The sequence below is a fragment of the Fusarium poae genome, chromosome 3 (genome assembly GCF_019609905.1).
Source record: "Fusarium poae strain DAOMC 252244 chromosome 3, whole genome shotgun sequence".
In the NCBI taxonomy this organism is placed as follows: Eukaryota; Fungi; Ascomycota; class Sordariomycetes; order Hypocreales; family Nectriaceae; genus Fusarium; species Fusarium poae.
This window is the reverse complement of record NC_058401.1, coordinates 2,317,690-2,345,180: the sequence shown is the minus strand read 5'-3', so window position 1 is coordinate 2,345,180 and position 27,491 is coordinate 2,317,690. Positions and strand designations below refer to the sequence as shown.

General features: G+C 48.1%; 12 protein-coding genes across 12 annotated transcripts; 7 read left to right on the top strand and 5 right to left on the bottom strand.

The window, feature by feature from the left end:
• Positions 1 to 1,340: 1,340 nt before the first annotated feature.
• On the bottom strand, positions 1,341 to 2,464 carry FPOAC1_008182 (uncharacterized protein; the record flags this gene model as incomplete). The annotated part of the gene is made up of 3 exons (XM_044852627.1): positions 1,341 to 2,212; positions 2,270 to 2,330; positions 2,402 to 2,464. The coding sequence occupies 3 exons, from the start codon at positions 2,462 to 2,464 to the stop codon at positions 1,341 to 1,343; spliced, it is 996 nt and encodes a 331-aa protein (XP_044705297.1).
• Positions 2,465 to 3,700: 1,236 nt separating this feature from the next.
• Positions 3,701 to 5,173, top strand: FPOAC1_008181 (uncharacterized protein; the record flags this gene model as incomplete). The annotated part of the gene is made up of 5 exons (XM_044852626.1): positions 3,701 to 4,201; positions 4,291 to 4,407; positions 4,641 to 4,697; positions 4,752 to 4,848; positions 4,908 to 5,173. The coding sequence occupies 5 exons, from the start codon at positions 3,701 to 3,703 to the stop codon at positions 5,171 to 5,173; spliced, it is 1,038 nt and encodes a 345-aa protein (XP_044705296.1).
• Positions 5,174 to 8,948: 3,775 nt separating this feature from the next.
• Positions 8,949 to 11,731, top strand: FPOAC1_008180 (uncharacterized protein; the record flags this gene model as incomplete). The annotated part of the gene is made up of 3 exons (XM_044852625.1): positions 8,949 to 9,356; positions 9,419 to 9,706; positions 9,770 to 11,731. 3 exons carry the CDS (start codon positions 8,949 to 8,951, stop codon positions 11,729 to 11,731), a joined length of 2,658 nt encoding a protein of 885 aa, XP_044705295.1.
• A 753-nt stretch (positions 11,732 to 12,484) lies between these two features.
• FPOAC1_008179 (uncharacterized protein) lies at positions 12,485 to 13,099 on the top strand (the record flags this gene model as incomplete). Its single annotated transcript, XM_044852624.1, has 1 exon — positions 12,485 to 13,099. One exon carries the CDS (start codon positions 12,485 to 12,487, stop codon positions 13,097 to 13,099), a length of 615 nt encoding a protein of 204 aa, XP_044705294.1.
• A 545-nt stretch (positions 13,100 to 13,644) lies between these two features.
• Positions 13,645 to 14,757, top strand: FPOAC1_008178 (uncharacterized protein; the record flags this gene model as incomplete). Its single annotated transcript, XM_044852623.1, has 1 exon — positions 13,645 to 14,757. One exon carries the CDS (start codon positions 13,645 to 13,647, stop codon positions 14,755 to 14,757), a length of 1,113 nt encoding a protein of 370 aa, XP_044705293.1.
• Positions 14,758 to 15,201: 444 nt separating this feature from the next.
• Positions 15,202 to 16,141, top strand: FPOAC1_008177 (uncharacterized protein; the record flags this gene model as incomplete). The annotated part of the gene is made up of 5 exons (XM_044852622.1): positions 15,202 to 15,424; positions 15,491 to 15,517; positions 15,583 to 15,719; positions 15,781 to 16,015; positions 16,071 to 16,141. The coding sequence occupies 5 exons, from the start codon at positions 15,202 to 15,204 to the stop codon at positions 16,139 to 16,141; spliced, it is 693 nt and encodes a 230-aa protein (XP_044705292.1).
• A 1,889-nt stretch (positions 16,142 to 18,030) lies between these two features.
• On the bottom strand, positions 18,031 to 19,263 carry FPOAC1_008176 (uncharacterized protein; the record flags this gene model as incomplete). Its single annotated transcript, XM_044852621.1, has 2 exons — positions 18,031 to 19,109; positions 19,170 to 19,263. The coding sequence occupies 2 exons, from the start codon at positions 19,261 to 19,263 to the stop codon at positions 18,031 to 18,033; spliced, it is 1,173 nt and encodes a 390-aa protein (XP_044705291.1).
• A 1,324-nt stretch (positions 19,264 to 20,587) lies between these two features.
• On the bottom strand, positions 20,588 to 23,315 carry FPOAC1_008175 (uncharacterized protein; the record flags this gene model as incomplete). The annotated part of the gene is made up of 2 exons (XM_044852620.1): positions 20,588 to 22,915; positions 22,971 to 23,315. The coding sequence occupies 2 exons, from the start codon at positions 23,313 to 23,315 to the stop codon at positions 20,588 to 20,590; spliced, it is 2,673 nt and encodes an 890-aa protein (XP_044705290.1).
• A 455-nt stretch (positions 23,316 to 23,770) lies between these two features.
• FPOAC1_008174 (uncharacterized protein) lies at positions 23,771 to 24,407 on the top strand (the record flags this gene model as incomplete). Its single annotated transcript, XM_044852619.1, has 3 exons — positions 23,771 to 23,836; positions 23,888 to 23,985; positions 24,050 to 24,407. The coding sequence occupies 3 exons, from the start codon at positions 23,771 to 23,773 to the stop codon at positions 24,405 to 24,407; spliced, it is 522 nt and encodes a 173-aa protein (XP_044705289.1).
• Positions 24,408 to 24,787: 380 nt separating this feature from the next.
• On the bottom strand, positions 24,788 to 25,179 carry FPOAC1_008173 (uncharacterized protein; the record flags this gene model as incomplete). The annotated part of the gene is made up of 2 exons (XM_044852618.1): positions 24,788 to 24,840; positions 24,900 to 25,179. The coding sequence occupies 2 exons, from the start codon at positions 25,177 to 25,179 to the stop codon at positions 24,788 to 24,790; spliced, it is 333 nt and encodes a 110-aa protein (XP_044705288.1).
• Positions 25,180 to 25,577: 398 nt separating this feature from the next.
• Positions 25,578 to 26,192, top strand: FPOAC1_008172 (uncharacterized protein; the record flags this gene model as incomplete). The annotated part of the gene is made up of 2 exons (XM_044852617.1): positions 25,578 to 25,762; positions 25,889 to 26,192. The coding sequence occupies 2 exons, from the start codon at positions 25,578 to 25,580 to the stop codon at positions 26,190 to 26,192; spliced, it is 489 nt and encodes a 162-aa protein (XP_044705287.1).
• A 360-nt stretch (positions 26,193 to 26,552) lies between these two features.
• FPOAC1_008171 (uncharacterized protein) lies at positions 26,553 to 27,045 on the bottom strand (the record flags this gene model as incomplete). Its single annotated transcript, XM_044852616.1, has 3 exons — positions 26,553 to 26,716; positions 26,775 to 26,912; positions 27,036 to 27,045. The coding sequence occupies 3 exons, from the start codon at positions 27,043 to 27,045 to the stop codon at positions 26,553 to 26,555; spliced, it is 312 nt and encodes a 103-aa protein (XP_044705286.1).
• Between the last annotated feature and the right edge of the window lie 446 nt (positions 27,046 to 27,491).

The following is a 27,491-nucleotide window of genomic DNA, read 5'->3' as shown; positions in this document are numbered from 1 at the left end:
TGGCCCAACGCTGACCTTTTAGTGGTCTCGGGGGAGTGTCGTGCATGCCGTGTGTACGTCATGATAATTGGTAGTGGTCTCCGCTACAGCAACTAGGACGAGATGCCTCCAAGTTGGCGAATTTTCTCGCCTCTTATTGATGCTTTCTGCGTCCATCCCACAATCCCATAATCGCGCAAGGCCCTTTCGGACCATCGGCGTCTCACCCCTGCCCTTTGTCGACTTTGCGAAGCATGCCCAAGGGTCAATGTGCCCGGACAACCCCACGGATCCTGGTCCAGTCCGATCCAAGCCAATCCTATCGGCCCTAAGAGCGCAAGTCTTTTTCCGTTGCTGTGAATTATGTCCTGCAAGTTCCCGAATGGGATTCCCTACCGTAAACCCAGCATTGAAAAAAGGTTCGTTCCCCTCAGACGAGTGGGGGATTGAGTCGCATCTCTGTGGAGGTAGACCTTGGCAGAGGGCACTCAAGCATGGCATGGCCTTGTTGAAGACGTAAGTATGAGGTGAGGTGCAGAAGTTGACAAGCGGCTGTTATTCCGGTTTGATGAGAAGCATGTATGCTTGCTTGTTGGGTGTGGGAAGGGGAAGGTCAATCGTATCTTGCCTGAGTACCTAGATTCACTATGTGTATCCACGGTTGACTCCTTAAAATAGAATCTTTAGGTAGGTACAGCACTGAAGGGACCTGCCAGGGCGACACCATGCCAACCGGGTGGGTCGCAAGAAAATCGACACCGCCGATCCATCATGGTTGACAGAGATACCGCGGTACTGTTCTTGAACCCCAACAAACAGAACCAACTAACGTTAATCCATATTGTTATGATGCCTGGGTTTCACCAGAAACGATAACCGTTAAGCTTTATTATGATACAAAAAAATGACCCAATATCATTAGTCTAAGTACCACAAAGTGACCTGCTAACTTTGTCTGTAATACCTCAAACGGTCAGCTTTTCTGCACCTCTAAATTTCAATTTATCATGGCCCACCTGCCAACCCCGCTAGAAGACGGGGAGTTCACAGAGCACCGTTTTGTTCTGTCGGGGAGTTCATTCTCACTTCCGTTCATCATGCCACGGTGATCTTCCTTCGTACAGTGAGACAATCTGTTAGAGGGTGAATACGAAAAATCGTAACCATACCACCGGTAGCAGTAAAGTTGATCTGAACTTTAGGTTACGAAAATAAACAACCGAAGAAATCTGATCTAAATAGTATAAACTGATCAAATAATTTCGTCTCTTGTGCTTCTAACGGCCATTTTTTCTGACATCCTAGGAGGTAGATACAAAAAACTGTTAACATTGAGATATTGTATTGCTTTGTTGCTTTACTTATACGTATCTCTCCCAGCTACCAAGCCACCTCCAACTTTCAGCAACGCGACTGATCTTTTCTAATGCCCCCTTAACACGCCCTTCCGGATCGTCGTGCTTGTGGCCTTCGAATTCAACGAAAAATATGTATTGAAAAGGTTGAACAAGGCTTGGCCGACTGTTTATGCTAGTCAGGTTGAGGTCAAAATCCCTAAAACAGCTCAGCGCGTCTGCCAAAGCCCCGGGCGATGTGTGAGGCACCGTGAAGGAAACAAGCGACTTGCTCCCTTTTTGGGCTACTGCTTGTTTGGTCTTTTCCAGGTCTTTCGGGCCCGCAGCGTTAGTCCCGATCACCAGGAATCGGGTGGTGTTATCCTCCCGGTCCTCAATTGATTTGCTCAGAAAATCAAGACCGTGGAGTTCACCAGCGAGCTCACTGGAAATCGCTGCCCAGGTGCCCGTCGTATCCTTGCTTACAATTTCGGCTGCCTTGCTGGTCGAACTGACCTCGAAAATCTCAACGCCCTTAAGGTAGGTGGAAATGAAAGCTGTACATTGACCAAACGCTTGGGGGTGGGAGTATAGCCGCTGGATATGCTTCACGCTGGACAAGGGTTTGGACCTCGGTCTAGAAGGTGACGGATCCGTCGCGGTGGGTGTGCAAGTGCCGGATCCTTCAGCAGCCTCTTCCACAACAGGTGCAGTACTCTTGTGGCCAACAAGGCAATGGTGAACATCCACATATGTTTCGCCGTCGACAGTAATATCCGGATAACGATTGGCTCTGTCGGCCAGGTTGTCTAGAGTGAAAACCACTGAACCGTTTGTTGAGTTTTCAAAGGGTACGACACCGGCCTGAACCTGGCCCTTTTGAACTTGATCAAATACGTCTATGACAGAAAAATCAGAATTGGTTCGTCACTGGCCAAGGCCAGTTTCTCACTCACCATCTATGGTGACGGCAGGTCGGAATTCCCAGGTCTCCTCAGAAAAGGCCTGACGAACAGCCTGCAACCAGGTCAGTCCATACTGTATCGGCTAACTCGCCACAGAGGGGGCGAAAGGTTTTGATCTCTCACCTGATGGGTGTAGGAGGCGACTGGGCCGAGGAAGCTGACAAGGGGCTTGCGTTGGCTGGCCATGATACTCTAAGTTGTGGTCGGTGCCGCCGAATTGGTTGGGACTATTGAAGCAGATTGAGTCGAAAGAGGCAATAGATATCGGCGCCTTTCCGATAAATTCTTGGGTCTTATTTTCTAACCGTTGTCTCTGCAAATACGAATGATAGAGATAGATACTTTGATATCTGTTAGGAACAGAATTATACTCGGATTGCGTTCAACTATGACCGAACAAGAAATGGTGTTTTCTTAGGTTGTGCTGAAGGAAAAAGAAGAAGTGGGCTGCTGAGCAGGTCTTGCAGTTGCAGCGCTTTATATTACGTGAGAACAAGCTTGTTTGAGCTTCACCTACTCTGGCTTTTTAGCTGAAGAGTTGGAAAAGCTTAGTATCAGACTTGAAAAACATGAAAACCCACCAAATGACCGGACAAGAAGTCGTGATTGTGATGGGGATGTCTTCCATGAGTTGTGTGATAAAAAGTCCCGGTTTAGAGGTATATTGCTAATATGTTCGAGTGTAAACGCCGTGGGAGATAGATAGTGAGATACTTGAGATATGCGGGGTCCTTTGGTCACTGCGATGTCGGTTTGAAGGCCGAGATCGCTACTTGGTTACTAAATGAGCAGCAGAAAAGTTGCCCAGCCTTTGAGCATTAGGCTACAAAAATGAATGAGCTAACAGTAAACCTAAAAGTGCATAAACTGCTACTAATTTCGTCTCTTAGGCCTCCATCGATCAATTTTCTGACTCTGCATCGACTGTTAATCCACGTATCATGATGAACGTGACGAACGCGCCGCAGTCATGATGCAGTATTCACATTGACGGAATCACATCTCAGTAAGAAACAAAAAATGTTCATATGTATCTACATGCACTTTCATGCACTTTTCTATTCCACGCATGCGGCGTTTGTAAATTACGAAAGTTTAGCTTCTTGTTCTCTGTTACTCAAAACAAGTAGTCTAGTAGGTATACAAATAAATAACTAATTTCAAATATCCCATACCAATGATATCACAAATATTCAGGTTCTATCAAATCTCAAGTTTGGTGTCCCGTATTTACTACTACTAGAAAGTCTTAGGATTGTTGTAAGGGTGTGCACTCCTGCTGTAGCAGTTAGGTATCGGGTATAAGAGACTATACTTCAATCCGTGATCAGGAAAGTCATGATGGCAGTGGAATAGTATGACGATGACAGGTCTCTTTACAACATACCGCCAGGCAGTAGACACGGGCCGCAATTTCTCACAATGGCTCATCCTTTTGTTACCAGCTCCCATCTCCTTCATCGTTCATTTGCTCAGAAGCCAGAGATGGTCATTTATGCTTCAGGCGTCTCATTGTTCCTTGAATCTGGCCGTGAAGTCCTGGATGCATCCGCTGGACCAGCTGTATCATGTCTTGGCTTCGGTCGCCCTGAGATAGTGCAAGTAGTGACAAATCAGATCAATCAGCTTGCTTATCTCTACTCCGGCGCGCGATTCACCTGCGATGTAACAGAAGACCTCGCATCAATGCTCTTGCAAGGACAGCCAGGTGGCTTGTCCAAAGCCACCTTTGTTAATTCTGGAAGTGAAGCTACAGATGCTGCTATCAAGCTAGCAACGCAATATTGGTTCGAACGTGGAATGCCCCAAAAGTGCCATGTCATTGCAAGAAAACAGAGCTACCATGGTAACACAACCGGGGCACTATGTGTATCTGGCCATGACTCCCGCCGAACGATGTACCGTCCCTGGTTATCGCAAAATGTCAGTTTTGTCGACTCCTGTTTCTCCTATCGACTCAAAGGAAAGAGTCCGATGAAGCCTACGTCAAACGACTGGCGGACCAGTTATAGGAAGAGATCCTTCGTTTTGGGCCCGAAAAGGTCTCTGCTTTTGTAGCCGAGACCGTCAGCGGTACTACTCTGGGCTGCGTCCCTGTTGTAATTGGATATTGGAAGGCCATTCGACAAGTTTGTGACGATTACGACGTTCTTTTGATCTTGGACGAAATAAGCCGTCGAACCCGTGCTCAACAACCCCAATCTTGCCAGCTGACCTTGTGAAGATCATGTGTGGCGTGGGGAAAACCGGTACAATGCATGCCTGAGAACAAGAAGGTATCTCTGGACCCGACATCCAGATGATAGGTAAAGCTCTGGGCGGAGACTTCATTACATTATCCAGTGTATTACTACGCAATAAGATGTTTGACGCTATCGCTGAAGGGACAGGAGGGTTGACTCATGGCCAGTCATTCCAGGTATGCTCGCCATAGACGCAGACAACAAATAGTTAACAATCGCAAAATCAACAGGCTCACCCAGTGGCTTACACCGCGGCTCTCGAGGTTCAACGGATTATACGAGATGAGCGTATATTAACAAATGTCAAGAAATGGGCCCAGTGCTGGAGTATTTGCTAAAAGATCATATTAGATCGCTAGAGTCTGTCGGAGACATTTGTGGAAAAGGTCTATTCTGGGCTGTTGAGTTCGTCCAGGATTTTCAGAACAAGACGCCCTTTCCGGCCAGCATGAGACTCTGTCACAGAATCGTGGACAAGTCATTGGACCTGGCGTTGAACATATTGGGCAACCTGGGCCAAACAGGAGATGTGCATGTTGATCATGTCATTATGTCCCCGCCCTATGTGGTAACTGAGTCCGATTTGGAGCGGATGGTTGGTATTCTTCAGACAGCTATCCAGGTTGTTGTCTCCAAGGTAGTGAGTATTTAACAGGAAAATAGAGATCAAACCGAAGCAAAGATGACATTGGAATGATGGACTACGGATATACCTCTATGCGCATGGCCCCAGATGTCGCCTGATATAGCATCCATATAGTATTCAATATGTCGTTATCATATATACGTCGGATTAGTATCACCCAAGTGAAGTGATTACAATACCAAAATTGGATATTAGACCCATGCACGCACTTGGAGACTTCGATGATGGGCTCAAGGGTTGGTTGTCCCTCCCGCTTAGATACACTATAGCGGACTAGCCATCGAATTCCAAGCCCCATAGAACACATAAGAACAGTTAAATATTGGCATATCATGTTACGGATATGCTATTTGTTATTAGCTGGGCTGTCCATATATTGAATGCTTCCTATAAATATATCTCAGCTAGTTATCCGGACTAGGATGCAGGGTCTATGAGATAACCGAGATGTAGATCGCCCAGGAACAACTTCGCGGCACAATTGAGCAGTGAATGTTACTGAATCGAATTGTCTGTGAACTGGCAACGAAAATGATGTACCATATTTTGATGAACCTTCTGAGATAGACTTTGGGCGCACTGTCGTATCGTAATGAAGCATCCCAACTGAAAGCTCCAGAGTTCATAACCGTAAGGCCTCAGCTTTGAGCCTCTCTGATGTGATCGATCGATGAGTTTAAAGTGTGATGGGCCAAATTTTGAGTTTGCAAGAAACCCAATGCAGGCATGACATGTTCATGATATAATGTAACGAAGCTAAAGGCGATTGTGGGCGTTCAGTTGGGACTAACAGCATAATGACCAAACCACAGACTTCATCGCATGCATTGTGAGTTTCACTAGTTACCTGGTAATTGTTTTACGTCTTATGTGTATATTTGAATAATCTTGATACACATACCTAGGTTGATCTAAGGGTCTCCAGTAGTACATATACGTTTGAAGATGAAAGCACCACGGGCAAGCATGATCCGCCGCTCAGGTGCTCGGTGGAGTTGACCGAGACACCCACCCGCTTGAAGCTATCAATACCTACTCACGGAAAGATAAAATGGCATGTCCAGACAAAGAATTCGATCTAAACATCGAGTTTTTTTTTTTCTCACATGGTGTTGCCGATAATATGTTTAACTTGGCATTAGCCAGCCTGAAAAATGCGCCATGACACACTCGATCAGAGTGATTCCGAGGAGAACTCGTAAATAAGTACTGTTAACATGGTCACTTAGTATGGCAAGATGCCATACGAAAGTCCCGATATCAAGCAAGTTGTCGATGCATAGTGATGGTGGTCAAAGCGAGCAACACATCCTTAGTACTTGCTAAACAGTAGCTACTAGATAGCGTATATAGTAGCATGAGAAATCAAGATCGATCTGATGAAGCAGTTAGTGAGTGATCAATGCGAACGCATCAGGCGTCTTCTAGAAGCTATTTCTGGCCGCATTTCATTCATGTTTGCATAGAACTAGCAGAGTGGTTGAACCCACTCTTCAGCAATGACCCTATACCATAATACGGGCACTTATAGAGAGCAATGCTAGTTTTGGGTAGGTGATTGTTTTACGGCCATCCACTTTCCGATCAGTGGCGCAAGGTCTTGGGAGTCTGGGACGAAACAAGCAGATGCAGATGACGAGGCGAGTTACGACGAGCGAGCCTCATTAGCCGGCAGCATGGTATTAGGGGGATGAGCGACCTCGGCAACCGAAACAGTGAGTTTATCCAGACGCTTGAAGCATTGAATTCCTCAGCGATTAACATTTCAGGAGGTTTCAAGTTGGGTGAATGATTGGTATTGAGAGAAGAAAAGGAGATCAAAGGAACAGCTCGGCATAGACATGATGATATATATGTACATGCATACATACATGTGAAGATCATAGCAGTTAAGATATAGGTACTTTGGATGATAGATAGGAGAATATCGACTTATTTTTGTCACGGACGTCGGTACGGAAGGAAAAGAAAAAGACACCCGAAATTAGAATTCTTTTCTTTCTCATGTGGACAAAGGGAAAGGACAGCTGATGAGAGGTGAGCTGAGCTATGGACGCACGGTTCCATTAGTTAGTAGGTAGATAGGTAGGTACTAGTTAGGTATTTATTAGTATTCAGCCACTAGTAATTCAACATTCCTATCTTGTATTGTTGCAGAATGTCTTGGGAACACGTTGTTTGTTAACTAATGTCGTGTCAGACAAGTCAGAGCACACATGATTAGCTATCCTATCATGTTGGCATATCATGTCTTGGGGAAATAGCTAATAGTACATGAAATGCTTGAATGCGCTCTTTTAACTCGAACAGCGTCATCTTCTCAAAGTGGCCCCCCCGGTCGAAACACGGTCTGTTTCATCAGGGATCAGGCCTTGACCTATCATTCAAACTTGTAGCCGCCCGCTCAGATCCCAGTATCCAGGGTCTAGGCTCACTTTGTTTCATGGCCTGACACGACAGTTATCGCACACTGAAGAAAGAGATGCTTCAGGGCATGCTGTGTACTGTACTTTATAGTACACAAGTAGAATATGTCAGTTGAATGCCGCTGTCCGTCCCGTCTTTGTGCTGCCTGTTCATGAGTCACATATTTTTTTCATGACGGTTATTGAAAAGAGAGTAAGCAAATGTTTGGTCTGTTCACAAGCGGGGACGGTTCTGAAACTTGCATATCAGCAAAAAAAAAGAGTAGAGCCCGTAAAGTAAACAGAACTCTTCTTCTTGGTCACCCATCAGCGCGGCAATATGGAACACTCCCTTCTTACCGCACATTCACATGTACATAGACTCTGTTCTGGGCTTCCAATGTTGAATTTCTTCATCAGCCTGATCAGCCCACCGTGATCAGATCGCTTGAACTGACCCCTAACAATGAGCGTAGCATTCGCTTTCTTTGCTCAATTGGGTCTGGGGATCGCTTCGTGTTATTCATAGTGGAGTTGCTATCCAAGCAATTGATTGATCGGTTGTTCCTTGTAGCATGATGGGCTTTGACAAGGGGCGATGGGCCACCTCCATGAGTAGGTCTCCTCTTCATTCTCCTCTCCGTAGTGACAATCACCACCAATCAATAGAAAAGTCGGCCAACCTGAATCAGGCTAATAGCCTATCTAATAAATTCACCGTCTGTAGGTCTAGAAGAAAAGGTATCTGCACGCTTAACCGATACTTGTCTACTGCTTCGGCAAGCCACCTGCCAACCCACGCTAGCCAAGTACCCGCTGTCTTGGTGGTACCTACCTACTACCCAGTATCTTCGCCGTAACCACCGCCAGTCCCCTGCTCTAGCTGCCAAACCGTCCCATTCCCCTCCAAGCCAATACTTTGTATTCCATTGTCCGCCCGGCCATCGTCACTTTCTCTTCCCTCCTTCCATCCTCAACCTCACCTCACCTCACCACTTTGGCTCGCCCTCGTCCAGCTCTGCCTGCACCTGGTCTCTGTATACGTTTCTTCACTTCGCTTTCATTCCTGTGAAGTGCTCCGCGTTGATCGCAACTTTTGCCTTTTTTTTCTTGACTTCTGCGCGTGCGTCACTAATAATCCTGAGCCCTGGTTTGCTCACCCGCCGTTTTCCACACATTCCAATCAGTGAGCCACCATCGATCGACTCGACTCGACTCGACCCGACTCTACTCAGCTGGGCCTGGGTTATCCCATTTCGACTTGGTGTCTCGGGCATCGCCTGTTGGCGATAAAACCACCAACGCCAAACTTCACCACTTACAAACACCATTGATCGCTTCTCACGGACAATCTTACGATTGCCCGCCTTTTCACCATGGCCATGTTAGCTTCGAAAACCTCTTTCCCCGCAGGCATGGGTTCCTCATCCCACACTCCCGTCGCATCTCAGCCTGCCATGCCTCCGCCCCGAAGAACTCCCATGATGCCCTCTTCAGGTGCTTATGGTAGCCCAACAGAGTCCGAATTCACCGAAAACGACCCAGCCGAATCCGTCAAGAACTGGGATGAGGATCAAGTGTGTGAGTACCTGCGATCAGTCAAATGCGGTGAATACGAAAAGATCTTTCGAAAGAATCACATCAACGGCGAGAACTTGTTGGAAATGGACAAGGACGTTCTGAAAGAAATGGGCGTCGAAAAGGTCGGCGACCGCGTCCGTCTCTTTCTCAGCATTAAGAAGTTGAGAACCAGAGCGTACGCCAACGAGAAGAAGCGGAATCGGGTAGGCTATACAATAATTCACACGTATACCGACTTCGTAAACTGACAATCTTTTTTTTTTAGGATTCTTTCGGCGGACTCGACATTCAGATCACAGCACCCAACGATTCGCCACGATTGCACTCATCGAGAGGCGTTCCTACATCATCTAGCAAGCGATATTCAAGACAAATAGATTTGCACGGTGCTCTAGACAACGGCAAGACATCTTCAAGGCCCAATTCTCCTCTGCCTGGCACCGATGTTCGGAATATGCGGTCTCGAGGCAAACCATATGCCTCCAGCCCTGCTGTAAATGCCCAAGGGCAAAGGATTGTAACTACAAATCCGGATCTTCCGGCAAACCGTCTGGTAACGACCCATACCAGGAATAACTCCAGTATGGACGGTTCACTGATGGCTGCCTTACCACAGGGTCAAGAAGTTATCCGCGTTATATCGACTGGCGGCGTTACGAAGGTCGTCAAGATTTCCGGATGCAACACTTGCGAGGAGGTCATGAGGGTCACTCTTCGCAAATTTGCTCTGCGGGAGGATCACGAAAGAAACTACTGCTTCTGGGTCCTGGCTGGCATCGACCCTGACCCAGGTCAATGCCGACGACTAGGCGACACAGAGCTCTGGCGCATTATCAAGGACCAACGACGACCAGAACGTAACCGATTGATATTACGGAGAGTCCCTGCAGGTGAGCCAGGCGAGGCAGAACTGCACCGCGCCGCGGCCATTGCCATGGAGGAGGAGCAGCAAAAACATGCTCGAGCGCTCGAGACGGTGGACAAGCGAAGTCAACTCAAGGTTCAGAAGATGCTTGGGGAAAAGTGGAACGACCAGCTTCAGTCCCCGTTGTCGCCAATCTCATATCAGGATCGCGAGCGAAACCTGCACAATGCAGCCAAGGACCTCGAGCGTCCCGCCTCGGAAGTAGAGTCAAGGGCGCCAGCCCGACGTGTAGGAGCGCTTCGACAATTCGGAGGTCTTCGACCTCCCAGCGAGTTGATTGCGTCTGATCTTACATCATACTTTCCCGACCATACCAGAGAGGATATTGACCGCACAGCACGGCTTTCTATGCGACGGTCAACTCGCTTGAGCAAGGTCAACAGCCGGCTCAGCGTGGCCAGCAACCTCAGCTTTGCTTCCAGCATCCAAGATGCACCTCCAATCCCCACTATTGCCGACTCATGGCTTAATGCTAACACCCAACTCGCCAAGGTGAGGACTCGAGACTCACATATCCGGGTTCCTCAAGCCGCGTACAACCGCGACTCAGTCACCTCGTCAGTTCTTGATACACTTCAAGAAGAATCGTCACTTGAGCCTGACCGCAAGTCTTATGTCTCATTCACCGAGAGCGGCTCCGATTCAGCTCCTGTCAGTGTCACTGACCCTGAAGGCAACACCACAGCCACAAGCTACTACGATGGCGACAACTCAACAGGCTCGGGATCATTCCAGGAAATTCGTCAAGCTTTGACCAACGACGGCGACGATGTAGATGAGGAGCTACAAAGCTTCTTGGCTGGAGAGTCATGGGGCGACGACAAATGGATGAAGGGTGCGCTCATCGGACAAGGATCATTCGGCTCCGTTTACCTGGCTTTGCACGCCGTTACGGGCGAGCTCCTTGCCGTGAAGCAGGTCGAGACACCTGCGCCTGGAGCCAACAGCCAAAACGACAATCGTAAGAAGGGCATGATTGATGCGCTCAAGCGAGAAATAAGTCTTCTTCGCGACCTTCGTCACCCCAACATTGTGCAGTATCTTGGCTGCAGTTCGACAGCTGATTATCTTAATATTTTCCTCGAGTATGTGCCTGGTGGCTCAGTCCAGACGATACTTAATTCATACGGCGCCCTCCCCGAACCGCTGGTGCGCAGTTTTGTGCGGCAGATTCTGACGGGTCTCTCGTACTTGCACAACCAGGACATTATTCACCGTGACATCAAGGGCGCCAACATTCTGGTGGACAACAAGGGAACTATCAAGATCTCTGATTTCGGTATCTCCAAGAAGCTGGAGGCCTCCAACATTCTGAACGGCGCCAATAACAACAAGCACCGCCCTTCACTGCAAGGATCCGTTTTCTGGATGGCTCCTGAAGTAGTGAAGCAGACATCGTACACTCGCAAAGCGGATATCTGGTCGCTCGGATGTTTGGTGGTGGAAATGATGACTGGTAGTCACCCATTCCCCGATTGCAGTCAGCTGCAGGCTATCTTTAAGATTGGGGGCGGAAAAGCGGCCCCTACAATCCCTGAGCACGCAAGCGAGGCAGCCAAAGAGTTTCTTGCGCAGACGTTTGAAATCGACCACAACCTACGTCCTAGTGCAGACCAGCTGATACTCAGCCCCTTCTTGATCCCTATCACATAGTCGGGACTCAGACAGGGCTATCAGCCTCGCATGGGTGGAGACAAGAGGAAGGATTGGTAATTCGCCCCAGAGGGTTAAGGATAGGTTGAAAGAAGCAGAATGCATAAAATGTTATGCTACGTCTAATGATTTGATTTGATTTGCGATACCATATTCGCTCGTTGTGTTTAATTCGCCATTACTAGAGGATTGTATTTGGGAATTTGATGGTTTGACGGCATTTTCTTGTTAGATTAGGGACAAAGGAGTTTGGTAGATGAGATGAGCCTAAGTAATATGAGCAAAGACAGACAGACAAACAAACAAACAAACACAAAGAAATTCTCAAACCAGGGATTGAGCCAAAGCCCCATTCCTAGGATGTGATTTATTTACTCTTTTGGCATTCCGTCTTTTTACACATCCTATATTTGGTGATGGATAGTTCGTTAGTGGTATAGGTTGCTAAGAGGCGGAGCAAGGCTTAAGCGCCTTGCTGCCTATTCACAACACACCTAGGACTCAGACTTGGTCTAGTGAGTCAAAGTCCCATTGTCAGGCCGCCAACAAAGGCATCAACTGGATATATCTACTAGGCGAACGGACCATTCATGATGCGAGAGCCATGGATAACAAGACCTCACGCTGTCATAATCTAAGCTCGCGCTGATTTATGAGTCAACGGCGATCGTTCTATTATTAGTTGCTCAACCTATCACGGCAACCTGCAGTTCATATAAAAGACTTGCTGAACCACAAGGCACTGCAGCAGTCATGAGCTCACAGGGAGACAGCCAGCGGTCGCAGGACAGCACCATGACTCTGATGCAGGAGAATGTCTCCGAGGTTCTCTACTTTGCCTACGGCTCCAACCTCTCGACTGAACAGATGCGACAGCGCTGCCCACTCTCTACTCCCGTCGGTCTGGCATATCTCAAGGGCTGGAAATGGATCATCAACGCCCGTGGGTACGCGAACGTGGTGCAACTCCCTGTCGATTCGGATGACGACACGCCTGACGCTGAATCCAACAAACAACTCACTGTGAAGGGCAAAGAGAAGGCTGAAAAGAGGGAGGAGAATGAAGGGGACGGAGTGTATGGACTGCTTTACCTCGTTCCGTCAGTGGACGAAGAGAGGTTGGATGGCTACGAAGGCGTTCCATGGGCTTACAAGAAGTTCCAAGTGGATGTGAAATGGGCGAATGCAACGAGCGATGAAGACAGCACTCTGAGAGCGTTGATTTACGTCGATGATATGAGGATGGACGAGGATGTACCAAAGGATGAGTACATTGACAGGATGGAGGATGGTATCGAGGATGCGGTTGAGAACTGGGGCTTGGATGAAGACTATGCGGATAGAGTCATGAGGAGATTCTGGGAGTGATGGTTTCCTATCTCTTTTCTTTGTTGTTTGAAGGATGTGTCTTGTTTGGTGCTTGTTATGTTGTTTGTTGACTGCAGTTTGGCGGCTTGATTTCCTTAGTTGAGTGCTTTTTGCTGGTATCAGGACAGCACATATGATTCTTTTGGTTAGCGAATGGGCGAATTACTGAGCTACTGGTTAATTCGCCAAGTATATACCTACAAGTTGAAGTTGAAATTGAAGTTGAAGCCGATATTAAGTCTTTTGAGTTATCCATCCCAATGAGGTGATTATAGTGCATCAACCACTAAATATTCAGGACATGCCCCTGGACGGACCGAGGTCTCGGATCTCCGAGCTTGGCCATCCAGACTACTCACCTCTCATAATGTTACTTACTATTCATCGATTTTACTTAAAGTATTCAATTTCCTTTGAATATTAACCAACATTACTGTTTCTTGACAGAATCAGATATCATGGCATCGCGCACATTCTTGTCTCGACATCTCATCCGCTCAGCCAGAATCTCATCACTACCAATCATCCCATGTCAAACCCGTCTCATGACAACCTCATCACCAAGTTTTCCCGCGTTATTCGCTCGCGGCGGAACATCAAATGGTCTAGTCATCCAAAGAAAGGATCTCCCTCCCGAATCCCAATGGAACCAAGTCCTCCCTTCAGCAATGGGCTCGCCTGACCCGTACGTGCGTCAACTTGATGGTATGGGCTCTGGTATATCGTCAACTTCAAAGATTGTCATTCTCGGCCCACCTTCTCGCGATAATGTCGACGTGGACTTTACTTTTGTGCAAGTCGGAATTCAAGATGGAAGTCTTGACATGGCTGGTAATTGTGGAAACATGTCTTCGCTGGTTGGCCCTGTAGCATGGGATAGTGGTTTGGTTTCATCACAGAGCGTCGAGACGGACCAAGATGGATCACAATGGGCCACGGTGAGATTTCTCAACACTAATACCGACAAAGTAATGTCTTCCAAGTTCCGTGTCGAGGGTTCACCCTTACGATACACGCACAAAGGAGACTATGCTATGGATGGTGTCCCCGGTACAGGCTCAAAGGTCATCATGAGCTTCCTTGATCCAGCTGGCGCGAAGACTGGCAAGGCTCTACCCACAGGGAATGCAGTCGACAATCTTACTTTAAGTGATGGAACTAAAATTGAAGCATCTCTTGTTGATGTTGGAAATCCAGGCGTCTTTATCAGTACCGAAAGCCTAGGACTAGCTAACCATCTATCCCTCACACCAGCTCTCGTGGAATCAAATGCCCAACTTAAGGATAGGTTGGAAGAGATACGTCAAGCAGGTGCTAGTCTCATGGGCCTTGATCCAAAAGTCAAGAGCGTCCCCAAGATTGTTCTGTTGTTTCCTTCGAGCGGCTCATCAGAGGTTGATATTCGATGTCTTGCCTTGTCGATGGGCCAAGCACACAAGGCCGTGCCATTGACCCTCGCACTTTGTCTCGGAGCAGCTTCTCAGCTGAAGGGCACGATTGCGTCTGGTATTATAGGCGGGAAGTCGAAGGATACAGTTACTATCGGACATCCCAGTGGAAAGGTTGATATTGGAACTGTGATTTGTGATGACAGGATTGAGTCTGCACAGCTTTTAAGGACGGCGAGGATACTAATGAAGGGCGATGTATATTATTGAAATTTCTTTGTTTATAACTTATGGAATTATTTGAAATTAATCGGCATTCCTTTAAAGTTGTGGTTTTCCTTGATATTAGTTAGCATCGTGTATCTATTTATGGCTGATTGCCAACAGTCCAATCTCAACCACTGACTCTCTATATAGTCGCATTCACAAACAACAGTATACTCAGATAAACTGACCACTAATAATGAACAGTAATTGCTTATATTGTTCCATGCTGTAGAAACAACATGCGTGTCTTCGGGGTCGTCACGTGATATCTGGTGGATTAATCAAACCATCTGCACCACGTCTGACCGCGATGCTCATCCCAAGCCGACCTTGTACTTACAAATCAATTAGGGACTACACATTGCTAAGCCTAGCAGTAACTCTCGGCAAGTCCCTATTTACAAATTCATTTATACCTGCATACCGCAGACAAGTTTAGGTCACGCAATGGCTGATCCCATCAACTCTGTACCAGGGCCTGGGCACCCATACTTTCCCTTAGATGCCGTGATCCCCGGCTATCTCCCAAACAGTACTGGAGTCGTTGAACTGATATCTACTTTCGGAGCGATCGTCAGTGCTGTTGTCGGATTCGCCGTGTGGCAGGCGACTCGTACTCGAAAACCAGTACGCCCTATCGACCAGTTCGCTGTTGGTTGGTTTGCCTTGTGTAAGTCAGACACTGCTGCATTCGGACAAGACAAGAAATAATTACTGATCAGTCTCTGTACTTTAGGCGGTTTTCTGCATGTAGCTTTTGAAGGTAGAGCCTATTCCGGGCTTAATCACTCACTCACTATACAGCTTAGGGTTGCTGACATGTTCAAGGATACTATCTCGTACATCGCCATCAACTTGCTGGCATGTCAACTCTCTTTGCCCAACTATGGAAAGAATACACGCTTTCAGACTCTCGATATCTCACCCATGACATATTCACAGTCAGCGTAGAAACCATCACATGTGTAAGTTATCTGGTTGTCTCGTGTTCTCTTGTTTCTTCGCCGTCTTACACAGCCTATACAGCTCGTCTGGGGTCCTCTCTCTTTTCTCACAGTATTGGGTATCCTAAAAGACTGGCACGGCCGCCACGTAGTGCAGATCATTGTATGCACGGCACATGTGTACGGTGTAGCTCTTTATTACTTGACCAACTGGAACGAGTCGAGAGTGCATGGCGTAGCGTACAGTCGCCCGGAGACGCTGTACTTTTGGGTCTACTACGTGGGGTTCAACCTCCCTTGGGCCATCGTGCCCCTTGGTAAGTGCCGAAATGGGCCGTTGAAGTAAGGATCCCCATGCTGACTCTCCTTTAGTGCTGTTGCATGATAGTTGGTCACAGGTTTCCAAGGCTTTTGCTGCCTTTGAAGAGAAGAAGAGGGGTTAGTGAAGAAGTAGGAAAAGATGCAAAGTCCAACTAGTAATGCGGATATTGACAGTTTGAGGTTCCCCAAGGGTTTCAGGCGGTAAAGATAGATGCAGATGTGCAGTGAAACAATGCACTGTAGAGTACTCTAAATGACACGACCGAAGGTAGTGTAGATAGCATCGTAGAACTGCGAGCCTCTAATAGTGGATTATGGCCGATTGTATTCTATGTTACATACATTTATGTCATGATTAACGATGCTCGGCTGTTGCTCATCACCAACATAAGAAGCTAGTACGCCCTGTCACATACAACCTGACATTACATCGAAGTTGTGCGTTATACCATTGTCGATTCCTATTGGGCTGCTAATGATAAGTCTTTCTTTCTTACAACGTTTTATCGGTCTCGCCTATTTCAGTAACTCTATGCCGCCCTATCCTGTAGATATCCTTTATCCATATTCCCCATACCCCTGACGTGAGGGTAGCTACTATATCTCAATATAGTCCCTGCCTCTCGCCTCATTATCATGCTCGCTCGCCCATCCTTTACCGTACTGCCGGGTCCCGAATGCTGCGAGCCGTCCCAACGGTACAATAAGAATGGCAGGCCTCAAACATGTACTTGAATGCCGTGTACTCCACGAGGGTTGAATAGGGAGCCTTAGACAGGGGCATTGAATCAAGTTAGCCAACAATGTGATGCACCGAACACTATGCATTAACGTAGTATATAAACTCCCTGGTCCGCATTGATATGCCGTGAGGCTGGCAACATCGGGCAACTGCTCGCTTTCTGGGGCTTCGTCTTTGAGTTGAAAACATTCAGAAGAGTTCACCAAATAGGAAATAGCAACAGTGGTAGTCACACCGCATCCCGATGGGCTTGACGCTGTATGCATGCGTGGACTTGCTGCCCAGTCGGTGAAGAACAGGGTTAGCGACTAACTACTGCCTGCATGCTTCATGTAGATGTTCCGTGTTATACGTTCCACGTTTCAATGCCGAATTCGCATACTCTTGAGCGAACTCTGTACACAATTACACATACTAACACACAGGTTGATACATATGATACTATCTATCCGATGACATCGTCAAAAATAACAATGATAGATCAGCTTTCTTTCACTAACCTGATCCCTGTCTCCCGTCCATGATCCCTGTAGCGGCTTTACATATGAGCCACGCATTTTATACAGCCTCATCCGGAGAGTCTCCCCGGCTTATAGTTTCAGCATCTAAATCTTATCTTAGTCAAGTTTGAATTGTCGTTACCAACCGTCATTAATTGTGGTCAACAGCTCGAAACATCGCCACTGTCTTGTCATGTGCCAATAAGTGAGGCGTAAGCCAAGAGACCAACGTTCGATCCTAGTTTCGATCCTGTGAGTACGTGATATCCTATCACATTCAAGGTGGCAGTAAATCATCAATTCATGGATGGAGACCCCTCCCGATATGTCACTTACCGTTGCAGCCACCAAAACCTACGACTTAGTTACACAGATGCAAGTATCAGGGGTGATACGAATTTGAATACGCAGAGAGAGCTGAAGCTTCACACAAAGTCTGATGAATACGTGAATATTTCCATTTGAACCCAACGCCCCTAGAACGGCTACCAATCTGAAAATGACCATCGCCCTTGTACATACATCAAGTATTGATCGGTACAAGACATAAGAGGTATTTTAGCCATACACATAGTGCGCCAGTAGTTCAACACAAACGCTTCTCGCAGGTATCCCTCTGACTTCCTGAACTCCAATGTCCAAAGCCCTGTTCAGCACATATATCCCAACTACCCAGTTCGCGTATCCATATGTTATTGATGCAACCAAATCTGAAAAGACCGTGGGGCACATATTATTGGTGTCTATGAACAACGAAAGGCATCCCATCCTAGTCTGCAATGCTGCTGCGTGAAGAAGCAGCCGACGCAGGGCGCGGAGGCGGCATCGGGGGGAAAGTCGAGACGACATTTGCTGCGATGAGTTCAATCTCAAACTTGGGAATGCTCGAAGTGCTACGGAACAAGGCCGTCAGGTCGTTCCCAAAAGCCGTCATCTCGTACGTGTCGTCTTCTCCCAATGTAACACGGCGGATTGTGGCTCTGACTGGAGGAACACTGTTGTTTCCACGGCCGATAGGGAAAGGATGGCATGGTGGCGTAGATGAATTGAGAGGGCGCATCACCACCTCATGTACCGCAACTTGTTGCAGGCACTGGACCGTTGGTGAGACATTGGCAAGTATATTTCGCTTGCCATTACCAGGCCAGTTGATATTGAGACGTGCAGCATACGTCTTACCAGCCGCTAATTGAGGAGGAATAGGAATGGCTCTGCCGGGGGGTTGGGGAACTATCCCCGGAACTGGTCGGCCGCTTGAGATGGGAGGAGGCATTGGTGCTGGACCAAGTGACATCGGATGACCCCATGCCTGAGGGTAGTTATGTGTGTGGATAGCTGGCCTTTGGGTAACGCTCATCCCCCATGGAGGAGTACGGCGATGGGTTGCCTCGTCGCTGTCACTGGCCGATTGCGTTTCTGTTCGATCAAGGCGTGTGTTGGCCGCTTCGCTTGCTCCTCGACCACTGCGATGCCCACGACGATGAGACCGTCGAGGAGGGAGCACAGAATCGTCAGAGTCAGACGCAAATGCCTCGCTGTCAGAAGAACCGCAAGCAATGACATCTGGTTTTACCAGATCGCCTCCACGTATACCAGTTGCGGTCTTGGAACTGGTACTGGGAGGGAGATCGTAGCCATGGCAGGTTACATATTGATCAACCATACGCGCCGAAGCCTCGTGAAGCAGTTCGATGGCTCGCTCGGGCCTTGATGCTTTGTTCTCCAAGATCTTGGTGCGCTTTCCACCTTCTGTCTTTAGAACAAAGGCATACCACTGTTCACTTGGGTCGATCCGGGTTAGAACATCGAACTCGGCATCTGAGCTCCCGACGAAGGCACGACAATTCTCTATTGAGCATCAGCTCAGTCAACTGGTGCACGACAATGGTTGGGACAAATTGAACATACGTAGGATGAGACTCTCCAGATCCAGGTGATGGGGTGCCATGTCTGACTGTGTAGGAGGTGCTGGATTCTGACAAGCCGAACGAAGTAGGGTCATTGATGAAGGAAGAGGTTTAGAAAGTGCCGTTCAAGATGTCGAACCAGGCTGACGGTTTGATAGATATCGACCTTGTTGCAAATGAGGAAGTGCAACACCTTTATGTAGATATAGCAAGAGGCGGAGGTAGGGTGTGTCCCCAAGGTTCCCAGATCACCCACACCATGAATAGTGAGTGATTGTAAAGGTCAGGGATGTCATCCCGGAGCGCAAATAGCGAGGCGGGCATATGTACATGTCTCTACCCAGCGTAGGAGGCATGCCTAACCGAGAAAGATGTAGACTTTCCATACTGTGTTTTGCAAGAGTTGCGCAAACCCACGATGTCCTAGTGCCATTCGCCGTACCCAGCCTGTTGTGTAAGTTGGGCACGGTTTGGCAACAGACAATTCGTAATCGTGTACCCAGAACAAGTTGTTAGAACCTCAAAGGGAAGACACGTCGTCAAAGCAAGGACATACGGGAAGTAGATGGGCCAAAGGGCTATGCTATCCCCCAGGGACCAATGGCCAGTTCAGGTACGGATACTATGCGCTTGCATTCCCGTCAAGGTCAGCCACTTGGTGTAATGAAACATAGACTACCCAGCCTGCAGCTGCATTAAAGTAACATTTCAGCCAGTGGGATAGCCAAGGATCTTCCTTTCTGTCATATTGTAAGCATCCATCCGTACCCTGAGGCCGCTGCCTTGTTTGCCTACAAGCTGGTTTGTGAAAAACACACACGAAGACAAATCGGCATTCTGTGTTCTTGAGTTTCGTTTTCATTCGGCTTTTGTTGAATAAAAGGTAGAACAAAACATTAGCAAGCATACCACAAAACAACTATCTTGTAGCCACAATAGAAAATGGACAGTTGGCTCTGGGTGTTGTTTTCACACTTCGCCTTGCTTTTGGAATGATTGGACCACAAGCATCACACACTCTTATCGACCATAACTCAACAAAGCAATATCGTGCTGATACCGACCGGGGGCTTGTCAGCCTAGTAAGGTCGGCAGGGAAGCTGAGGTAAGGTGACTGATTCTTTTTTAACTGGAACATAACTTCATCGTCATCCGACACTGAAGATCTGAGAGTGCGTGGGTGTAGCCGCGACGATCTTTACCCCAGTTACCCCTGTGTTGTTGCTTCACTCGAGGTTAGTAATACCAATAGTAGCATGATTGGTTTTGATGTCACTTGTCTTGGAGAAATCATAGACTCAAAAAAAAAAAAAAAAAAAAAAAACTGTCGAGGGATGCAGAGAAGTAGCCGTGAAATCAAACGAGAACAAGTCTTATTACACTCCACAGAGTCGTAGGTATCGTACATATATATCAGCTTTAAAAGCCGGACTGGAGTCGTTCCAGTCGCGCGGTGACGGCTTCCACCAGGGCTGTTTCTCTGGAGAGCAACCCTTGGACTTGCTGCATCTTTGCCCTGCGAACCTCGTGTGGGATCCGCAACTCAACCGATGGTGTGGCGGGTCCGTCCGTATCCCCTGTTGTCTGGTTAATTGCCTCCACCTCAGCTGCGAGATCCGCCTGCAAGTGTTTGATATCTTCCAGACGTTTCCACAATTGCTTCGCCTGCGCAGGTGACGGCGCCGCCTTGCCCGCAGCCAACTCCGCGTAATCGGGGGCTGCGATGCTTGTTTCCATCGACCTAACTTCCTCCACAAAAGCACGTTCCTTGGCACTCAAATCGCGCGTTGTTGACTTGCCCACAATCTTTCGCAGATTCTCCAAGCGTTCTGCGAGCTGGCCCTGACGATCTTTCGCTGTTGCAATGCGCCTAACATACATAGCGTCGTCCGCCTCATCATCGCGGTGCAGTCCATGAATGGTGTCGATCCTTCCCTTTACCTCATTGGCTTTCATAACTTGTTGTTTAAGTTCGCTCTGAAGGAGTTCACATTTGCGGAAAACTTCTGCTGCAGCCACGCCAAGGCGATACGTCTCGTCTGCCAAGACCTTGTGTGCATCGGTAAAGATTTGCAATGTAAGCGGGCTGAGTCTCACTTCCTGGTTCACAATCGTCTTGTGCCGGGATGTGCGGAGCCTCTCCAGTAAAGTAGGCAAAGCGGAGCCCTCGTCAAATGCATGCGACGGGTTGAACACAGGACGAGGCTCGCAAAACTCCAATGGCGCCATGCTGGCTTCTCGTTCGTAGGTAGGGCTTTCCTGGCGAATTGGCGCAAGATCAGCCTCAGGCATATCGAAGGTCAGAGCAATTGGCTCGTAAGGTGTTGCCGAGAGGAGGAAGTAGCCGACATCAGGGTCTCGCAAAACATTGCACGCAGCCAAGGGCACTGCAATGTCGGCGGTAGGCTGCGAGTATATACGGTCCCTTATAGATTGGGAGTTGACAAGTAGACCGATTCTGAAATCAGCGCCCGCTTCAGAGTCTGAATTCAGCTCACTCTCAAGTCGGAAGATCCAAGAGGTGAGTGATATATATGTGATAGCAGCATGGTGGGTGACAAAAAAACTGTATCGAGATGTGACGTCGAAGCTGAAAACTGGCCAGCTATCCTCGTTGACTTCTACGGGGCTCATTGTATCAACGGCCTGGAAAGACAGGAGGGCAGGAGGATCGGACTCAGCAAGGAGGCGGCCAAGCTTGTTTTTGTTCTTCGGAGGCAGCCACTGAGCCTGAACGCCTTCGAGATCAAGGTAAACACGAACCTGACCGCTCGTTGACAGCAAACAGATAACAGCGAGAGACAGACCCTCTTGATCCCCGTCGTCTATATCCAGATCGTCTTCCTCACCCATCATGAGATCTTCAGTCTCGGTCTTTTTTCCAATCACAAGCATGTCAGTGACAGAAGTGTCCAACTCATCGCCAGTATCAGGATCTGATTGAAGCTCGAACGGGCCCTGCAGGCGAGGGATGGCACCAGGACGGCTCGGCCGTGTATAAACTTCTGTGATTGGCTCTCCAATAGGCCCGTCCACGATTGCTGGCTCTTGAGCGTCCAGTTCGCCCATCCATTCCAATTGTTGCTGAGCGAGTAATTTATCCTGCTCGCTAACCTCGGGGTCATCTTCAATACTGGCAACTGTGGTGACAATTGATACTGAAAGGGAGGGAATCAGCGTTGGGGGAGGTGCCCATTTCTGAGGAAGCAGAGGGCACAAGGCGTAAACATCTCCCTCTCTCATTGCGATCCACAGAGTCATTGAGTTCCAGCCACCCGCCCCTTTGGTAGAGAAACTGGCAGCAGCCACCTCCATGTCGAACGAATCTGGCGAAAAGGCCTTGTTGGTATTTGTTGTTGAGGCGGAGAAATCCTGGTCCAGGGTCGTGGCGTCCACCAGTTTCTTCAGGTCGACAGACGTACTAGGTGTGTCAAATGACCATCGATCGGTAGTTGACAATTCCCAGACACGAACGATAGCATCCGCGGTAGTCGTGACAATACATGAGCCATTGACTCCCAGTGGATGCCATAGGGCTGAGGCGATGGGTGATCGGGACGTAACATGAGTGGTAGGTCCAAGGGTGAAGATCTTGGGCTTTAGAGGGCCGGTATCGCCACTGGTGAGGTGTGAAGGGTCTGGTAGAACGCAGATGTGGATGGTGTGTGTAGTGAGAATGGCCAAAAAGCCCGAGTTCGGGGAAATGATAAGTTGTCGAATGTCATCTGCGACAGGTGTTTTAATCGTCTTGCAACACCAAGTTAGTAATACGTTTGTTGTAAGGCATGATATCTAAACATACCCTCAACCCAGCAGTGGTTTCTAGGTTTTCATCATCAAATGACTCCGTAGAGTCCTCACGCTTGATGCGGACGCCTTGCGACGATCTACTCTTTGGATGACGATTCGCCCATTCATCCTTCAAGTACGCAAGATCTCCCCAACGAATTTCACGACCAACAGCGACAAATACCTCGGTACCCCGGCGAGCAATTGTTCTGCGAGGACCAGGAATAGCCTTCTTCTTGGATGAGTAGTTCGACTCCAGTCCACGAGGCTTGGTAGCTTCAGATAATTGTTCAAAGAGACGGTGGCCGGGAGCGTTGCCTGACAGCCAAGCTGCCGAATAGCTCTTGACCTTGGGCATGGTAAAGAACCAAAGTCGAAATTCGTCAGCTAGTATTTGATTCAAATTTTCAAGGTTTGTGTTATGAGTTCTTCAAATTTATGGGTGAAAAGGTAAGTCGCGATATGAAATGGCAAAGAAAATAAACGAGGCTGAAGGTCTTGGCCTGGCGCAAAATACGTAGGTCGCTGCAACTTTAGGTGCTGAGTTTAGGTGCTAAGTTTAGGTGGGCAGGTACGCGCTTGTCACCACGGCAGCACAGCACCACCAGATGAAGCCACTAGCACCGCCACATTGGTAGGTATGGGCCCACTCTCTCATCGCAAGGCTACTTGAGCTACACCAACATCTATCATCACGATCATTCAACATTTCAAGATTTATATGCAGACTTGTCGCATGAACAATCTTTCGACAAAGGACCTTTGCGATTCATAAAAAAACAAATATCCATCGCTCCGTCAATACAAGGCACAATGCGACCTGGCGTTAGAAGCACAGTAGAGCGCCTTGATAGGCCCAGCGCCTACTATCAGAACCGCGTACGATCTCCCCTGCGCGCTCTTCAGCACCATGTACTAACACGATGCTAGAACAAGCGAAGACGCGATCGCGATGACGACAGCAACCAACCACAAGAGCCCCAAGTCGATCCTTTGGCCAATGCTACAACCCTCTATGTTGGCAACCTGTTTGTCTCCCCAAGTCTAAGTTCAGAACAATAGTCAAAATCTAACTTTTTATGTCACCAAAAGGTCTTTCTACACAACAGAAGAACAAGTTTACGAGCTTTTTGCAAAGTGCGGCGAAATCAAGCGCCTCGTCATGGGCCTCGATCGTTTCAGCAAAACACCCTGCGGTTTCTGCTTCGTTGAGTATTACACACACCAGGACGCTCTTGATTGTTTGAAGTATGTCGGTGGCACAAAACTCGATGAACGCATTATTCGTACCGATCTGGACCCTGGCTTTGAGGAGGGTCGCCAGTACGGTCGTGGCAAATCTGGCGGCCAAGTACGTGACGAGTACCGCGAGGACTTTGACGAGGGCAGAGGAGGAATTGGCAGGGCGATACAGGCCGAGGAACGTGACGAGTACGCTGAGGGAAAGTAGTTGGGTGTATTAGAAGCAGAGGCTGTCCCTAGAACGAGATTTGGGACTCGATACCCTTAATTTTAAACAGAAAGACTTCGTCAATTGAGAAGACCTGTGATTCCTACTTCCTATATGCCTTTGTGGCACGTTTTCCTTCGTCTTTTGTTCCAATGCGTATCCTTGGTTCCTTCACTTTCATATAAGATCGCCACCAAAGCTTTTGTGTTGTATTTTGGCAAATATTGTCATTATCTCGCAATTCGTAATTGAAACAAAGGTGTTGTACATGGACCCCAACATGGATCTACTTGTAATTCCCATTGTGGGATGAATACGCCGTTCTCCATATGATCTTCGACCCGGTAGTCCTGCTTCTTCGACCTCGTGAAATCGATTCTCTAGTAACCAGGGGGGTTGACTCGTTGTGACACTCTTGTCCACTTGGGTAGCTCTATTAGAATATCAGTATTGATCTGAAAACAGAAAGTTGATCTGAGCGGAGGAACATACTGTGAATACCCTTGCGGTAACGCTTGGCCTTGCGGTCAAACATGGTGTATTTATCCCTTGGCAGCATTTCAGCCTCAGTAGGCATCTCAGCCTTCCATCGGTCAAGGGCCTCAAGAGTCTGTCCCTTCTTGGCAAGAGCAGCATCAACGGTTGCTACAACATCGTCGACGGCTCGGAGACGAAGTCGGTGGCGGCGCTTCTGGAACTTGGACAGCCTCCATGGGACCTTCCACAGAAGGCCTCCAGATAGAGGATTCGTGATGCGAAATGCGCCGAACATCGTGGAGGATTGTTGCGGGTTTGGAGGCACAGTCGGGAGAGGGTTAAGGTGATTATTGTCGAATGAACGTCAACTTTTTCCGGCAGTCGGCGGCTATTACAGACGCGCGGGAGACTAAGCGCAGAGCCAATGGTTGGCTAATTAAGCCGAGCATAACGAGACAGCTAAACGGGTGTCGTTCAGTGGGGGATGTACCTACATACTGCAGTGGGGGTTAGCTAGCCTGAGTTAGAGCAGCGCATACTTACCTTACATTCCATTCAACACCTAACACCTCGGCGCAACTGGTAATTCAGACGACCGTAACCCAAACGAATCCATTGCTCTCAAATCGTCATCGTACCTACTCTAGGACAACTAAACAAGATCTCGACACACAGTTGATACTACGCGACATCATGAGTTATTACTTTGCCATCGTTGGCACTCAGGACAACCCGCTATTTGAACATGAGTTCGGCACCTCGAAACAGGGCGGCGATGGCCAGTCGCGCTTCAGTGATCAAGTCCGTCATTTGAACCAGTTTATCCTACATTCAAGTCTTGATATCGCAGAGGAAGTGCAGTGGTCGCATGGACAAATGTAAGTGGTCACGACGCATCCGAGGGGATGTGCTTGAGAGTCGGAAGGGGCTTTGCTACATCGCGAATCGAAGTCGACATTGCTTCATAAACAGAGAGCTGACTTTCTGGTCTTGACATTATCTAGGTACCTAAAATGTATCGACAAATTCTTCAACAATTACATCTCATGCTTCGTCACTGCCGGCAACGTCAAATTCCTCCTCCTTCATCAACCCATCGTCCCGACTGGCACATCATCGCGATCGTCAACCGCTATCGGCGCCAACCCTACCAGCCAAGCGACAGAAGAGGCTATTAAGCTGTTCTTTACAGAGGTGTATGAGAATTGGGTCAAGGCGATCATGAGTCCTTTCTACCGCGCAAACATGGAAGTACGCAGTCCTATCTTCAGGACACGGGTGGCAGCAGCAGGGAGAAAATACCTTTAGGTTTAGACAGAGTTACGTGTTATTATGATACCATTTGTTTGCATTTCGAAGAATAGACAACATACTGAATGTTTGCTTTAACGAATTACGTCTTCATAGTTAATGCTTCTAATAGCGGTCAAAGGAATTGTAGTCAATCACGAATATAGGGAGAAGTAGAGGCGATGAGGGCATTATTAAATGATCAATGTTCAATGTGGTATTCATTTCGCAAGGTCGTCTTCCATGACGCCTAATGGTAATATCATATCCGTGTTTCCCCAACGCCGTAGTCAAATACATCCATCCCTGTGTCTGCAAATGCGCAACTGTGCAATACTTCTGAAAGTCAAACGAACCACCCGGTGAGCAAGTAAATGCTTAACCACCGAAACCGTAGAGGGTACGGCCCTGTCGCTTGAGAGCGTAAACGACGTCGAGAGAAGTGACAGTCTTGCGCTTGGCGTGCTCAGTGTAGGTGACAGCATCACGGATGACACCCTCGAGGAAGGTCTTGAGAACACCGCGGGTCTCCTCGTAGATCACTGAAAGTAACTGTTAGTACCGTGCTTACTTGCGAGCAGAAAATAATTGGCAACTTACTGGCAGAGATACGCTTGACACCACCACGACGAGCGAGACGTCGGATAGCGGGCTTTGTGATACCCTGGATGTTGTCTCGCAAAATCTTTCGGTGACGCTTGGCACCACCCTTGCCGAGACCCTTACCGCCCTTGCCGCCTGGAAGATGGTTAGTGACTGTTGTGAAGCTGATGATGAATGCAACCCATCACCACGTTGGGCAAGGCTATGGAAGACCGCCCATCGACAGATAATGATGCATCAAATCAATAAAGTACTTACGTCCAGTCATGTTGATAGATGGGATAAGTGTTTGATGAAAATAGATGAATGTGGCGCGTTATCGCGATGTTGTAAATGACGTTTGGTTGGAAGACGCGTTTGAGATGCGGAGTGAGAAGAGTGGAAGGGGAAAATGAAGGCTGCGGGGGGGCGAGCAGAAGAGAAATAAATACGTGCAGGCAATCAGTAAAAAACAGCACTTGCAGGCACCGAAAATCACTGGGAAAATGCGGGCATAATCACTGAAAAATGGGCACTTAAAATCGTAGATTCCAAACGCTATACTGTTTATAGAAGGGCGCATGAGTGGCTCCGATGTCCGATTTTTTTATTGGCCAGATGCTTAGATCACTCCCGTTCCACACTGCAGAAATGGAACGTAGGAACTGAGTTGACAAAGGCGGGGAATGGTAGAGTGGATCCAGCGACCAAACGCGCAAAGTCGCGTGCAACAGA